Here is a 17,354-nt window from a genome sequence, read left to right on the forward strand (position 1 = left end):
CCAAAAAAATGGTCTGTCTTCACCCAATATCCATGTGTTTCAGCCCATTCTGCTGGCTCCAATACATGCATGCGGCTGTGGCAGGCTTCTGTGATGGAAAGGTGCCTGCCTGTGCCATTGCCCCCCTGCCCCACTGTGCACTTGTTTGTGGAGCTCACTCTCAGCATGGTGGTTCACGGGGCCAGTGCAGCACTACGCTGCCACATACATGCGCTTTTTAGGTTGCGCATTCAAGTCCTCTTGTATATACTTTAGTATATACTTATATGTGTATGTACTTTGTGGGCTCTGGAGATCAGCCCTAGGACTTGTCTGCTTCCGGTTAGGGACTTTTTTTTCTGTTCAACTGCCTCTATTTAGCTGTCTTGATAGAAAACGACCAGTAGAGGTCAGTAAAATACCAGAATTGATTTCTGCTTGTTCAACTGCCTCTATTTAACTGTCTTGATAGAAAATGACCAGTAGAGGTCAGTAAAGTACCAGAATTGCTTTCTGCTTAGGGACTTTCTGTTTTTATTTTTCTGGCAACAGCCTCTATTTAACTTTCTTGATAGAAAACGAACAGCAGAGGTCAGTAAAATACCAGAATCACTTTAGCGTTCTCTAGATTCCAGGCAATGGAAAATGTCTTCCACGAGCAGCCTTAGACAATAATATTTTTTTAAATCTTGTATTTTCAGTGATGTGACTACGGAAGGCCCTGATCTTATATTAAAGACAGAGATTTGGACCATACCATTTCCTGCTGAAAGGCAATATTTCTCTCCATGTGTTCCCATACCTGGCGTGTCACGCAGTGTGGTGCTTACTTTCTCTCCATGTTAAAGAAAAGTAGATGTTTCAGCATCCAGGCTAATGTACTGCATAGCTAAATACATATAAGGTCCCATAGGCGAGACCGGTTGCATTGCAAATGCTTGTTTTCTTCAATCAGCCGGTCCGCTTTTCCTTCTCGCACCCGCCCATACTCAGCATCTTGCTGCCGTCGACCTCACAGCTGTTGGTGCGACTTCAGCATGTAATAGGGACGATCCTCTACATGTTGCCAATTTGAGGTTCCCATTCTGTCCATGCAGGTCCTCGGGTCTTCACTGATTGCCGCTGTACACATAGGAGACGGAGCCAGCTGGTGATGCTACGTACGTGCCCTCGAGCGGTCCCCTCACATTTTTTATTTATTAGCCTTCGGCCGCGCCCAGCCGTCTGTGTGCATGCATGTCATCAACTTGAGTAGTGGCCAGGTGGCTCACTACAAGCAGGAGAACCCAACACAACGTAGGCAACAAAATATCAACCATGGAGGCTACCTTGCAAAGTTGTACCTAATCAATTAACCATAAACCTGACTCCCATGCATTCATTTTAGCTTTACACTCATGCTTCCTGACCATCATCCCCCACACTGTCACATGCCACCATCTACTCACGTTCATAGGTATGTGTGTCCTTATGCCTGCAGTCAGTGCTTGTCTGTGTTTTTAATTGTCCATCTACGTATGCGGCTTGTAGGTAAATGGATGTCTGTATTTTCTGTCTACTCTTGTATATATGTGCCATTATTTACAACCCTTTTGCTTTCTGAAGTCCATGTTGTTTCAAACTGTTTGACTTGACTCATTGTGAGACAAAAAATCATAACTTTATAACCTAGACTGTAGTGTTTGCGTTCATTTCCACCCACGGGACAGCACAGAACAACACATTTCAACTTACACAAAATAATGCATTGGACAAACAGAACACATTATTAAGCAGAAACCTAACTCCCTCATGCGGACACCATTACACCATAGCCATACCGCTAGCAAAGCGTTGCCACACTAATGGTCAGCGGTGATATAGAAATGAAGAGAACATGGCTCTCTACAAAAAAATACTTCAATACCTTTTAAACTTTGCGAAAAGTTCAGATTGATTGATAATCGTTATGAGAAACCGGTATGCTGCCCAACTAAACAGTTGCAACATTTTTAAAGTTATTTAATGAGTACAACTTCTTTTTAAAACCTGGACAGATTTGATATTGCTTGGTAAAACGTTATGAATAACTCGTGTAACCTTTTTACCATCCAATTCCATTTTTTCTAAATTAAATCAATTAAATGAGATAGCAAATTGCTTTAGCTACTCTCATATTTGTGTGCCAACCGATCATAATTTGTTGGAAAATGTGTATTTTGTGCACTTTATTATTGTAGATATAGGTCAAATTTTACCCAACTAACATCTATTCTACATTTGCCATACGCATAATTTTTTTCTGTGAAAATTTGCAGTTTCACATAATGCGCAGGTTTTAAAAAATTACACCAAAGAAAACAACATAAAAACAAATAAGCACAAACTCCCATCCACATCAAAATAGTTGGACATCTTGAGGTTACAACACTATATATATATAAAAGCAACGTTTAATACTAGGAAAAGAGGAATTACTTCAATGTTGCCTATTTTTTTCAGGTTTTGTCTATTTCAATGGTATTACTTGTTCATGGTCAATGCAATTTTAGACAATGTGTCCATACAAACAGCACCATTAGGTATTTTAACACATACAGGCAGGACAAAAGGAAAAAAACAAGAAACGAATTCACATATTTACAAAACCTATATCAGAAAAACACCACCAACAAATGCAGTTTCATGCATCATTAGTATAAAAAAAGGTTAAGCAATGATTAAATATGTGCTTTTATGGTCTCTGTGTAATTCATTGTAATTTTGAAGCTTTTCTTTTGATGTTTTGTATTTTCGTTTGTTGATTGAACGTAGCTCCGTCTAAAAGATAGCTTGGTGATGTTTAAGGTTTGCTTGTGTAGACACCTATTTATAAATAACACTGCAGAATTCAACTTGATTTTTTCTAGTGTCACAACTAAATAAATGGTTTGAAAAATCAAACATGACGCTTATGGAAAAGGTGTCCAAAGAGTTCAAACGCTTTGTCAGACTCACAGGAGGCGCTCAGTATTCTCCTTTTCAAGGAGCACTTTTGCTTTGTATTATAAAACCAATTCTTGGTGTAGCCTTGGGCCACCAGTCCCCAAAGGTGAGGTGGTGGTGACTGACAGACAAGTGCAAATCATAAAGTTGTTATTGCATTTTTATTACTGTCACTGGCAGCCAGCTGCAGTGTTCTGTTTGGTTGAGGTCTGTGAAACCCTTCTCAAACAACAACCACAATCCTTGTCAGGGTTAACTACAAAAGTCACTGAATTAATGTGTGCTTGACTCTCTGGTAGCTTGGCACAAAAAGCAGCCAGGCTTAACTTAGAGGCAATGTGTAAAGTATTTATGCAAATAGGGTAAGCACACTCCTGAAAAGGGAGGATGTCACTCGTTGCACTCAAAGAGAGAATCAAAGTTCTCCTTGTCCGAGGGTTTAGTTCCAAACACTGAAACGGTGATTCAGAGTCAATTGAATTTATTTATGACATTCATCCAAAGATGTAGAATTATCATCATTCTATCAATCTCGACTCATTTATCAAATATCCATTATCCATTAATCAAATGCCCAATGCATTTCGGGCCGTTCAAGCCCTTCATCAGGGGCGGCACTGTGGAGGAGACAAGGGAGCAGGACTCATTTTTCACATCATACACAGTTTAGACGAGCATAACAAATTTAAAACGTGAATTGTGTGACAGAGTGCGGTAAACAATAAAGTTATGTGAGACGGGAGTGAAAAAAACTAGTTGAGTGCAGGCGAACATATTCAAATAGCAGCGGGTTTCCATCACGTTACAAACCACCGAGTGTGCTGGCGTTAATATGTGAATTCAGGTAGTGCTGCTGACTGTTAAACGCGTGGTGAAATTGAGGAGTTTCTTAATGACGAACAAACATGCTATGTCCGAAGATTGTGATACTCAATGGGTGCAAGTTGCGAAGGTCATGGAGTCGATATCCATCAAATTAAAGATCGTGGGTCACTAGGGTAAAAGGTGGGTCGGTGGGAAACTCTTATCAAGAGGTCTCGGCGCAAGTGATTAATACGGCGTGCACTTACATTAGAATCGTAGAGTCAAAGTCCCATCACTTAGTAAGACGGCGCTCACGGGTGCTGCGGCAGTAGTGAGGTTAGTGAATCGTAATCATGTGATCGGGGGACGTATCCATTTAAAAGGGAGTGAATTGCACGTGTACGTGAACTACGACGGTAGACATAGAAAACAGATTTGTAGTTCGTGGAACGAACGGAGAAAAAGTAAATCACCTGTGTAAATAAGGGGTGTCCTGAGCAAAGGAAAAGGCTGGGAAAATGTGAAAATAGGTAAACAAGAATAAACGGATAACATGGAAGCAAACTGTGGTCACAAAATGTCTCGTGGAGAAAACGTAATGGACAGTAGTATGAGGCAAAGGGAAACATGAAGTAAATTAAATTAAAGGGGAACCCTTGTCACTTCAGAAAATTGTAAATCAGTTAACAATGAATTCCAGAGGTACAGATTATATACAGTCATCAGCTCATCGATGTAGGAGGTCGGATTACAAGTAGCAGCCTAAATCATAACGTTCATTAAGACCCTTAGGCTGGGTAGAATTCAATTTGTGGATCCAATAGATTTCTCTCTGTAATAGAAATCTGTTGTTGTCTCGTCCTTTCAATACAGGAACCTGTTCAAGGATAAGGAAACGGAGTTGACATATGTTATGTTGATGTTCATGGAAGTGAGTCGCAATGGGTGATTTGGCCTGTTGGGTTCTTATGTTGCTTTTGTGTTCGTTTATTCGAATGCGAATTTTTCTTTCGGTTTTTCCCACGTATGCCAGGCCACATGGGCATTTCAGTAGGTAAATGACATTTTGGCTGTTGCAGGTAGCCGTCACTCTGAGCTTGATAGGGTAACCATGTAGTGGATGTTGGATTGTAGTTCCCTTAATGATGCAATTGCAGTTTCCACAATTGAGACAGGGTTGAGTACCTTTGTAGGGACTTGTGGTGGAAGCACGGGTTTTGGAGAGAATTTGTTTAAGATTGCGTGATCTTTGATACGCAAATCTAGGAGGTATCTCAAAAATGTTGTTGAAGTCCGCCTCAGTGCTTAACATGGGCCAGTATCTCAGTATGGTTTTCTTGATGGTAAAGCTCTCGGTGGAGTATTTAGACACAAATGTCATTCTCTGTGGTGTAGACGTCGGTCGTTTAGGTTGGAGGAGTGTTTGTCGTGAGAGTCTGTCTGTCTTCAGCACTGCTTTCTCCAGAATGTCACTCGGATATTTACGTTGTTTAAATTTAGAAATGCACATGTTTCTACTGGACTCATACAGTTCATTAGTACTGGAAATCCTTTTTAGTCGGAGAAGTTGTGAGTATGGCAGGTGATTTTTGAGTGATGGCTGGTGGAAACTATGAAAATGAAGAAGGTTATTACGATCTGTTGGTGTTGTATACACTTGAGTAGTGAGATTACCTTGTTGGATGGTAACGCGAGTGTCCAGGAAAGTTATGGATTCTGTATTGGTAAGATGAGTAAATTCAATGCGTTGGTCGATGGTATTGAGCATAGTAATGAGAGATTCAAGTTGTTGAATTGAACCATTCCACAAGAGAAAGATGTCATCTATGTACCTTTTATAGAGGATCAGGTGTTCAGTCCAATCGTTGTTGGTTAAGATGTTATCCAATTCAAATCTGTGCATGTAGAGATTCGTGTATGATGGGGCAGCGCAATTTCCCATGGAGGTGCCTGAGCATTGGATGTAAAAAGTGTTAGACCATTCGAAGTAGCTGTGATAAAGAGTGAAGTGCATCAGTTCCATGAGGAACGCTTTGAGATCATTGGGTTTGTCTGTGTTAATCAAAAAAGATTCAATAGCTTCAATCCCTTTGTCATGCGGAATGGAGGTGTAAAGTGATTTAACATCGATTGTACATAAGATGGTATCTGTAGTTATTGATCCACGGATGGATTCCAAGATGTTAAGGAAATCAGTAGTGTCCTTTATGTAGGTGGTCATAGATAGTACTGAAGCCTGTAGATGTTTGTCCAAATATTTTCCAATGGGTTCATGAAGTGAATTGATGGTGGAAACAATAGGTCTGAACGGAGGTTTTGTGGCATGCTTATGGATCTTAGGCAGCATGTAGATGTAGGGAGTAGATGGATTGGTTTTGATGAGATATTTTTTGTCTTCTTCAGAAATAGTCCCTTGTTCAAGAGCGGTGTTAATGATGGTTTTGAGAATGTCAAGAAAGTTATTTGTAGGGTCAGTAGGTATGGGCATGTATGTTCGTGCGTCCTTGACATGTTCATCCACGCTTTCTACATAGAAGGTTGTATCCATGATTACTAGTGCCCCTCCTTTGTCAGCTTGACGTATGGTAATTTCAGACCTGTTAGCTAGTGTATTTAGGATTTGTTCTTCTTTTTTTGTGATGTTCTTGAATTTGTTTTTATTGTGGTAACCAATTTTTTGGAGCTCTTTTAAAACGATTGTCTCAAAGGCATCAAGTACTTTGTGACTAGTAGGTGCGGTGTAGGTACTTTTATTTCGAAGTCCTAACAAGGTGTTTTGTCTTGGAATATCCGGCAATTTCAGTATGTTGTTAAAGTAGTGTTTAAGTCTGAGTACACGCAAAAACTTGAAGAGGCTGATTTCAGTCTCCAGTGCGTTTGAATGGTAGGTGGGAACAAAGGAAGTTCCTTTTTGTAGAGTCATGATTTCAAATTTGGTAAGATCATAGCTAGAGATGTTGATCACAAGATTTTCTGGCTGCGTGTATTCTTCGCTACCGATTTTGTGTGTGTTTTTCCTCCTGGATCTTCTAGTGGTCTTGTGCCTGCCCCCAAAAAATGTGGTTGTCTTGGTACACTGGTGGTGGGTTCCTCATTGGCTGCTGATTGTAGATCTCCTGTTTCGGCTGGTCCTTCTTTTGACTGTGAGGTTGAGAAGGTTCTGGGAGCCCTATCCCTGGTAGAAGAATCATCAGAGGATGTTGCGTCTGTCTCAGATCTTTGTCCAGTTTGTTTGCGTTGTTGCCTTTTGTAGGCATAAGCCTCAGCCCAAGTATATACCTCTCCTAATTTGTAATCCAAATTATCGCGTTTGAATTTTCTTAGTTTTCTTTCATTAATCTCTTTAGTATAGTCATCCAGTTGTTTATTAAGATCTGCTAAGGTGGCATTCCAATCTGTGTCTGACATTTTGTTAGAGATTTCTTGCCGAAGTTCGTCAAGTTCTTTGTTGAGGTCTTCAAGTAGTATAGATAGTTCTTCCACGATAAGTAGTATTAAATCCAAGGAGCATTTGTTGAGGATCGCTTCCCATTTTTCAGAAAAACGTGGATTATTTTTACACAGGGTGGACTTTAAGGCAATTCTGAGTCCTCTTGGAATTCGCTGAACTTTATGGTATCGTATGAGAGTACTAGCGTATAGTTTTTGGTTGATTGCTCGTTTAGATGTGTATAGTAATTGTTTGATGTTTGATTGAATAGATGTAGTACTGGTGCTGGGTCCTGTAGTGGCTTCGAAGAGTGCGTAAATGCGTTGAGTTTCTTCGTTAGTATACATAAAGGTATTCGTTCTCCGGTCGGATATATTCTCTAATTCATCCATCGGGGTAGTGGTGCGCTTTCTGTGTTACTCAGGAAAAGGAGTAATGCACAACAAGAAAGAAACAGAAATAGGCGCACTCCGTGTTTAAGCAATGTAATTGAGTTAATCAGGTCGCAGGTGCAGAACGAATATGTCCCCCTGGGTTGGGACTCAATGAAAATAGGGTAAGCACACTCCTGAAAAGGGAGGATGTCACTCGTTGCACTCAAAGAGAGAATCAAAGTTCTCCTTGTCCGAGGGTTTAGTTCCAAACACTGAAACGGTGATTCAGAGTCAATTGAATTTATTTATGACATTCATCCAAAGATGTAGAATTATCATCATTCTATCAATCTCGACTCATTTATCAAATATCCATTATCCATTAATCAAATGCCCAATGCATTTCGGGCCGTTCAAGCCCTTCATCAGGGGCGGCACTGTGGAGGAGACAAGGGAGCAGGACTCATTTTTCACATCATACACAGTTTAGACGAGCATAACAAATTTAAAACGTGAATTGTGTGACAGAGTGCGGTAAACAATAAAGTTATGTGAGACGGGAGTGAAAAAAACTAGTTGAGTGCAGGCGAACATATTCAAATAGCAGCGGGTTTCCATCACGTTACAAACCACCGAGTGTGCTGGCGTTAATATGTGAATTCAGGTAGTGCTGCTGACTGTTAAACGCGTGGTGAAATTGAGGAGTTTCTTAATGACGAACAAACATGCTATGTCCGAAGATTGTGATACTCAATGGGTGCAAGTTGCGAAGGTCATGGAGTCGATATCCATCAAATTAAAGATCGTGGGTCACTAGGGTAAAAGGTGGGTCGGTGGGAAACTCTTATCAAGCGGTCTCGGCGCAAGTGATTAATACGGCGTGCCCTTACATTAGAATCGTAGAGTCAAAGTCCCATCACTTAGTAGCTTCAATCCCTTTGTCATGCGGAATGGAGGTGTAAAGTGATTTAACATCGATTGTACATAAGATGGTATCTGTAGTTATTGATCCACGGATGGATTCCAAGATGTTAAGGAAATCAGTAGTGTCCTTTATGTAGGTGGTCATAGATAGTACTGAAGCCTGTAGATGTTTGTCCAAATATTTTCCAATGGGTTCATGAAGTGAATTGATGGTGGAAACAATAGGTCTGAACGGAGGTTTTGTGGCATGCTTATGGATCTTAGGCAGCATGTAGATGTAGGGAGTAGATGGATTGGTTTTGATGAGATATTTTTTGTCTTCTTCAGAAATAGTCCCTTGTTCAAGAGTGGTGTTAATGATGGTTTTGAGAATGTTAAGAAAGTTATTTGTAGGGTCAGTAGGTATGGGCATGTATGTTCGTGCGTCCTTGACATGTTCATCCACGCTTTCTACATAGAAGGTTGTATCCATGATTACTAGTGCCCCTCCTTTGTCAGCTTGACGTATGGTAATTTCAGACCTGTTAGCTAGTGTATTTAGGATTTGTTCTTTTTTTGTGATGTTCTTGAATTTGTTTTTATTGTGGTAACCAATTTTTTGGAGCTCTTTTAAAACGATTGTATTTATGCAGCACCCAAACAGTAATAAAGTGAAAATAAAACACAAAAGAAATCCCAAACCAATGTAGAAACTTAGAGAAACTCTTAACTCATAAAATGGTACCGGAACAACTAAAATCCAATCAGGAGAACAAGAGATATGCAATTTAAACGTTTTAGATGGATATAGCACCTAAAAGCACAAAATGCCACTTGCGATCATCTGGTCATGCTAGATTGAGGAAAAGTCACAAGTTCAGGCCAAACACAGTGGAGTGCAGGCCAGATGCAGGGACCAGGTTAGCCCTGCTGAAAACAAAATTCCTTCCCATAGTCCAGTGCGAAGAGTCCAGTCTGTGGTGGAGAAGCCGGCGAGGAGCGGGGAGAATGTCAGAGATGGTTGTCACTATAGCACGAAGAGCAGGCTGGGCATTGTGGATGGTCGTCGCTGAAGCTTGATGTTTACGATCTCACATTGCCAGTTGTCGCTGACATTGCTGTAGCACCAAGAGAGTTGTCGATTTGTCAGTCATCATGGGCGGCAGGATTTCGGCACAAACTGACCTGTTGTTCACAGAGAGCGTAAAACGTCAGGATTTCTTCTTTCTTCACAGGAGGATCTCCATGTTTGCCAGCCTAGAGTCCAGGAATTGGGGAGGCACATCTTGGGCATCAGGAACTTAGTCCAGCAGAAACCAGCAGGTCCAGTTGTACGTCTAGTTGCAGCAGATCAGCTGGGCAGTTGCAGCAAGGCCTCTGGAGCTTTTTGTGTCCTTGAAGCTCAGAACAGGAAGTCGACCAAATGACCCCTTGGAGTCACTCAGCTAGCATGGGATGAAGGGAGCAAGTCCAGTCTTACTTCTCAGAGAGTAGGAAAGGCCTCAAGCAGCAGGGCAGGGCTCTGGGGAACAAGCCAGGCCTCAAGCAGCAAGACAGTCCTCTTGCAGCAGCAGTCAGGGTAGTCCTCTGAGGAATAAGACCGGCCTCAGGCAGCAGGGCGGAGCAAGGCAGGCCTTAAGCAGCTGGACAGTCCTCTGGGGGAACAAGGCAGTCATTTTTAGATCTCACCTGGCAAAAGCAGCGCATGCGCTGTTTAGCCGAGAGCACCTTTTGGAATCAATTCTGCGAGGGCTCTCATGCACGCGTCTGCAATGGACAAAGATGGCTGCTCTCACCATTTGTCCATTGCAAACAGCATGCGCGTGTCCGTGGGACTGTGGACAGTCCCACGCCATTTTGTTGCCATAGCAACAAAATGCCGCTTCGCGAGTTTTTTTAATTTTCTGTCAGTCCCCCCGGGGCACAAGCAGGCATCCACCTGTCTTTTTGCTGCGATCAGCTGTCCTGACAGAAGTGGATGCCTGCTTGTGCCCCGGGGGAACTGCAGGACAGCCGTTAGCATTTGCAATGCAATAGGTCTCGCATTTATGCGAGTTTGAGCTATTGACATTGCAAATGACAATGCATTTTATTGATGTTTTAAAAACGAAAACAAGAATAAAAGGCATTGCCATTTGCAATGTCAATAGCTCAAACTCACGTAAATGCGAGACCTATTGCAAATGCTTGTCCTATAATGTCTGCAGGTCTAGGAGTGTATTGATGAGCTGGTCGGAGGGTCCAAAATTATATGTGGTGCCAGTCTTTGAAGTGGGGGAATCTTCTAGGCTACCCCCAAATCTGGTTCTGGAAAGCTCTTTCCTTCTCCTGTCAAGGCTCCAAAAAGACTTGGGTGACAAAAGATGTGTCAGGTTTCTTTTGTGTGTGTGCTGGATGCAGCCCTTTGAAATGTAAGTGGGGTTGGGAACGGCTCTGCCCCACAGCCATATAGCCCATCCTGTCCACACTTAGTCCTGTATTGTCTGAGCCGAATATGCATTCATAATGGTGGGGTCATTAACAGGCCCAGGAAGCTGAAAACTCCTAGAAACCCTTAGAAACTTGTGGGTAGAAAAATACCATCTTTCTAAAAGAGGCATTTTCAAAATTGGAATCTAAATTCCAACTTCACCATTAAAAAGGACTTTAAATTGCAATTCATTTGAGTCTAAACATGACATTTCTTCCTGCTCCCAATCCAAAGATGGCACCTATTAAATGTAATAAGGTGAGTTTCAGCATGGCAAAAGGTTTATTTTGCCAGGTTAAATTGAAAGTTTAAATCTGCACTGCAATCTGCAATGGCAGATCTGAGACATGTTTAAAGTGCTATTTTAGTAGGTGGCAAAATGAGTGCTCACTAATAGCATTTACTTTACAGGCCCTGGGTACATGTGGTTCCACTTTAATAGGGAATTACAAGTAAATTAAACATGCAAATTGAGCGGAAGTCAATTTTACCATGTTTAAAGGAAAGAACACACGCACTTTAACACTGATTAGCAGTGGTAAAGTGCACAAAGTCCTAAATACAAAGAGGGCCAAGTCCAACAAAGTTTGACTGCTTCTATCCCAGCCTCTCTGCGTCTTTGTTTTCCCTGGCCTCTCAAGGTCTGACACACAGTTGATTGTTCATCAGAGGCACCATACTAAACCTGGCATGGAACTGACTCTGCCCCTATCCCAACCATATCTACAGAGGCAATAGACTCTACCCCAACCAACTCTGCAAAAGCACAATACTCTCCTAGTAATTTACCCGACTCTGCCCCATTCCTACTGGACATCCAAAGGTCCCAGCATTTTAAAATCCTGATGTACAACTAACTCTATCCCAGCCCCACTGACACTCCAGAGGACTCAACCTTTTGCCCGACTGGCCTGTAACTGGTGGTCCCTGAACTACAATTGCTCCTCAGAAGCTCATCAAATATCATGACAAGTTTATGACTTTTAGTCCAAGCCCTACCATCGTCTGAGAAGAACTGGCCGCTTTGGAACTCTCGTCTCTGCCTCCAGGACAGTCTACGATTGAATAAGATGGTCTCCTGCTATCAAGTTGTGAGAGGCAGTTTTCCACAGCCCTGCCAGCCACTAAGAAGCACTGATCCCCTCCGGAACAATCACCTTCGCCGGCATGCCACTCCACCTTTGGATCAGCGTCGGATTGGTAACGCAGGCACTCGGGCAATGCCCAAGGGGCCAGTATCCAATTTCCAGCTGTGGGCTGCTTTTTTTAGCAGCCTGGGGGGCCGATTTGGGCAGTTTCCGCATTGTTCGATGCCGCCAGCGGCCCAGTGGGTGCCTGAGTGGCCTTCCTGGAGGCAAATGGGCGTCCATTACCCCCCTTTTATCGACGGCGGAGGTATCACTCCCTTTCTCTCGCGGGCCCGGCCCATTAATATATCCATATTGAGCGGGGTGCAGGGGGCCTGAGCAAAATTTGCCTCACTTGTTTTAAAGTGTGTTTCACCAGTGTAAACTAATCCATAATTTTTTTTAAACCCTCTCCCCCCCCCCCCCCGCCCCGTTTATCAAAATAAAATTTCGCCAAAGCAGTGTTTTGCGAAAGGCAATATGCAAATATGGGCCCCTTATGTTTTTAGCGTGCTGCCGATTTTTTATCCTAATCCAACCCTACTTTGGATAAAATGCCCTCCTACAGTGGCACACTTAGAGGCACTCTTCCCCAGTCCGGCTAGCGTCTGAGAAGCACTTGCCTCTCTGAAACTCTCGCTTCCGCAGGCAGATCAGTCCACAATTGGATAAGATGCCCTCCTAGCGTCACATTGTAAGAGACAGTGACTCCCTCCCTCTCCCCAGCCCTACCAGCCTCTGAGAAGGGCTGGCCTCTCTATGATTCCCCATTTTGCCAATAGGCCAGTTCACAGTCCACCTTTTGCCAATAAGCCAGTTCACAGTCCACCTTTGGAATACATGGCCTCTTACAGAGGTATGAAGTGAAACTTGAAAAGTTAGAGACTAGTTCCCCGCCGGAGATAGCCCACCCCTCTGCCGGATAATACCTCCTTCCTGCAGCTGTCATCCGATCCCATGCTCTGCCTTTGAATGGGCTGCTCCAGGGCCAGATGTGGGGCTGCCTCTGCAGCCGGGGGACTTTCTAAAAATAATCCTCCCGGAGCTGAACTTGAGCGGCATGTGCTCAGCGCGCGGACGCGGGCTTTGGCGAGCTGCTCGGTGCAGTGCAGTGATGCGCCTCATCTGATCTCCGGGGACTTCAGTGAGGTGGCGGGGCGGTGATCTCCCGACCGGCCTCCTGGAACACCTCGCAGAGGGTGCACATAGAGAAAGGTGCAGCTGCACTCCAGGGAACCCGGGCTCTTACAGAGGGCCAGCGGCGCCTGTCTCTCCAGTGCCTGCACATCCTCAGAGGAATGACCCACCGGACCCGGAGGTGGCCCGGGGCCAGTGGCCCCCATGTGCTGGGGACCTTATTCAGCGCCCTCCTCTTGCTCAGCGGCGGGGGCTGTGCCAGAACTCTCCGGAAGCGCGCGCTCCATCCCAAGCTAGCCGAGAAATACGAGGTAAGTTTCTGCTCCTTTTGGAAATGTCAGACTCACTCAGAGAAACGCTAGGTGAGGTGCTGAGCATTAGAAGCAGCGCGAGGAACGGACGCTACTATTCCTTGTGGGTGGGGGTTGTGTCTTGTACAGCGCACATTACGACCTCAGTCGTAGATGACGTAAATGTGACGCTGGTCATCCATTGATATAATTCTGTAAGACGGGCATATCTTTATTGTTTACCTCGTTGTGACGCACTATACCAGGATGCACATTCATTCATTCATTCATTCAAATGTACCCCTTAGAGATGTGTGATCTGCATGCACTTCAGAAATGTATTAATTCGTGTATTAATTCCAGGTTGTGGCCTAGAGTATGTTTACCCTGTAGAACTCTGTTATATTCATGTAATTGTATTACTGTATATGTTTACATTCAACATCAGCACCTAGGAAAAGGCAAAAAACATCGATAAGAGCATGCACTTTAATATCTGCTCGTTCAGTCAATGAAGTTTATTGCCTGGAGAAGATGCCTTCAGCTGACCTGTTCTTATTCAATGGTTTCATTCATGCACTCATCTAAGTTTGTGCCTTGGGAAGGTTTACCCACTTGCGCTTTACTTTAAAAAGGAGGGATTCATTACTACGTTGGTTCATTTAATCATTGATTCCGATCCAGAACCTTCAGCTGGTTTATCCTGGTGCCTTAGTGGGCTAATGCATCCACTCCAGGGGCCTGTGTTCGGCCTCATGGTCACAGGTTCAATTTGGCGAGTCCACTCAGCCTTTCATCCTTTCTGAGGTCGATAAAATGAGTACCATTGAGTTGGGTAACAATAAACATCTGTTATTCAGCGCCAAGATGCCCCTTTGGGGGTTAACGTGTTTACAAATAAACATGTTATGTTATCCTGTAGACCTGTGTTTTACATGCACTTTTTCATATACTCACATACCAATATCTGTTGATTCATTAATTCCATTGTTCATCTGTTCAACCAAAACATTAATGTTCAACCCTAGAGATTTTAACCCGTGCTATTTTGGGACTTATTCATTAATAGCATCTCCAGATCAAACTATACTCACTCCACCTACCCTAGTCCAATAGTACACACTAAACATAGCTTCTGACTCGACCAGTCACTCAAAACAGCTGCAAGTCATACAGCCGTCTGCGCATGCGCCAGCCCAATGCAAAATCCAATGAATGTGATTTAATCTGATTGGATTTAAGATTTTGTAAAGCCCACAAATAGGCAGGAAGAGGGCGTCCTGGCACTGGGCAAAGGAAAACCACATGGGGTTTGAGAGACATTAGTTAGAGAAGAGATGAGTTTTCAATAGTTTGCAGAAAGAGGTCCAACAACTTTTAGAACATAAGTGGGTCAGAAGCTCACGCTAGGCTTTTGCACCAAGAGAATTATCAGCCAACGGGTTGAGTTTTGCAAAATCTGGTGATTTTTAGGAGGCTGGCTGAGCTGCAGAGAAAGGGAAACAACCTTTGCAACGCAGTCATTACATCGCACTACCTTTACAACGCAGTCATTACATCGCAACATCCTTTACATCGCATGTCATTACAACGCAGCCATTACATCGCATGTCACTACAACGCATGTCAATACAACGCATGTCACTACAACGCAGGCATTACATCGCAAGTCATTACAACGCATACCATAACAACGCATAGTACCCTTACACTATCCGACACCTACCCTACTGTTGCACTCACTGGAGTTAGAATAGTAATTTTTACCCCTACACTATCCAACACTTACCCTACTGTTGCACTCACTGGAGTTAGAATAGTAATTATTACCCCTACACTATCCAACACTTACCTTAAATGCGATGTAATGGTATGTGTTGTAATGGTATGCAGTGTAATGGTATAATGCGAAGTAATGGAATGCATTGTAAAGGTGGTTTCTAAAAATGCGATGTAATGGCATGCGATGTAAAAGGATGTGTTGTAAAGGATGTTGCGATGTAAAAACTGAATTGTAAAGGCATGCGTTGTAAATGTATGCGTTGTAACGTCATACATTCTCAGAGAAAGGATCTCAAAGGTGAGTAATGAGTAAAAAGAATAGATATACAGTGAAAAGAGGAATTGAATATCCCTTTGACACAAAAACAGCCTGTTCTCTATATGTTGTTACATACACACAATAAAAAGTACAGAATATGAGTTTGCTTTACTTTTTAAAAGGCATTTGTAGTGGATTAGGATTTCTTGGAAGAAATCTCTCTGAGTCCCTTAAAATGATGTCTAAGCAGTACATATGCATCATGTGGTTGGTTCTACAATCTGTTTTCTTCAGTTTGCCCTGTTGCAAACATATTTTTGTGATAAGGACTTCAAAAAAATCTGATAGTTCCCCTCCATATTACAGAAGCAGCTAAATGCTGCATACTAGCGTGCCTTGTGTGTTTTCACACCAGTGCAAAGTTTCTGCAATACATTCCAAGATCCTCGGTTAGAAACTCATTGCATGGGCTCTCAGTAAACCACCAGAGTTTTTTTGTTTCAAAGGATGTTGCTAGTTGTACAAGCTTATGTGGCCTAGACCTAGTTTACTTCGTAAAATCTCTTCTGACTGCCGCCCTCCCCACTCTCTTAAAAGTTCTAATCATGACTATCCCTTAGATTAAATGCCAAATCAGGTCGCCATTTCCTGGTCTTTGTGCTACAAGGCCATACTAACATCCAAGTAAACATACCAGGGCTCAGTGACACATGGGGCGTGGCTTTCACTAAATGTTTATGTAATGCTACACAGAGCAAGGACCTTGTTATATGCCACCATGACTACTGCTTGAGCACAAAGAGCGTTGAAGTGCATGCCAGTAGTTTAGGGGTTAGAAGGCGGGTCCCTTCAAAGCTAATGTGGATCTCTCAGCTTTAAATTATGCGTGATCAGTTGTCACTTACACATGTTCTGTTCCTCCGGCTATTGAGCCGGAGGATGGAGTTTTCCACTCTCTGGGGCAGCTTGAGTTCATATAAGCCGTGGATGTTCTTTGCAGCTTAAATTCCCTATTGGAGGAACTAAAACCTACCAAGGTGGCAGCTTACTTGTGCTTCATGAAAGCATTGCTTTCCATTGACTGTAACAAGAGCAAGAGTCCAGCATGTGCGGATCCATCCTTACGCCATAGACTACCATGTAAAAGAAGGGTATACAAGATATCAATAATTGGGGAGGTGATCAGTGGGAGATTGCTGGAGGGATGCTGACAGAGGAACCTCAGGCTTCTGATCTTATGGCAAAAAAAGCATGCATGGCTGTACAAGATTTAGCACAGATATTCTAATGCAAAGTACACTGTATATCGGCTAATTAAAACATAGGTAGGGGTTAGGCTAATTGGTTACGGATGTGTGATGAAATATTGTTGGTGTGTATTTAGAATTCACCACCTCCCATTATTTGTAGAAGACTAGCTCATTTTAAATATCAGTTTGCTGTAAAATAACAGGGATAGAGTGTGTGTTGTGTGTGTGCGTACACATATGTGTGTGAATGTGTGTGTGTACATATACTGATTTTGGTGTTCAGCATGTAGCTCTACATTTTCAATCACAGATGACAAATTCTCTGACAGGTTTGTGTGAAGCCTACCACCTTCTTGACAGAGACTTAACTGTGGGAGAGGTGAGAGACACCTGCCAGTTTACTTTTTCTCTGAAAAGATTGCAGTTTCCTTTTGGGGCATAGGAATTCTACCGAATGTGACTCCAATAATTTTGGGGGACACAATGCAAATTATTGTCGCTTGAGTGAATCTCATTCTGCTATCTAGCAATTACATCTCTTATGTAATTGCCAAGAGACAATTCCATTTGTGGCAAATTAAATAG

At 42.8% G+C, this 17,354-nt stretch overlaps 1 protein-coding gene across 2 annotated transcripts in view; it reads left to right on the forward strand.

Moving 5' to 3' along the window:
- WFDC1 (WAP four-disulfide core domain 1) overlaps positions 1-17,354 on the forward strand; it is a 470,630-nt gene that overhangs the window by 162,989 nt on the left and 290,287 nt on the right. Inside the window, exon 1 of one of the 2 annotated variants that reach the window (XM_085637490.1) lies at positions 13,021-13,499. The exons of the other annotated variant lie outside the window; for it this stretch is intronic. Within the exon in view, the coding sequence (XP_085493616.1) occupies positions 13,350-13,499 (150 nt within the window). The 5' untranslated portion in view covers positions 13,021-13,349. Of the gene's footprint in view, positions 1-13,020; positions 13,500-17,354 lie in introns of those variants that run through there. 2 annotated transcript variants of the gene reach the window in all.

The sequence above is a fragment of the Triturus cristatus genome, chromosome 12 (assembly GCF_964204655.1).
Source record: "Triturus cristatus chromosome 12, aTriCri1.1, whole genome shotgun sequence".
Classification (NCBI taxonomy): domain Eukaryota; kingdom Metazoa; phylum Chordata; class Amphibia; order Caudata; family Salamandridae; genus Triturus; species Triturus cristatus.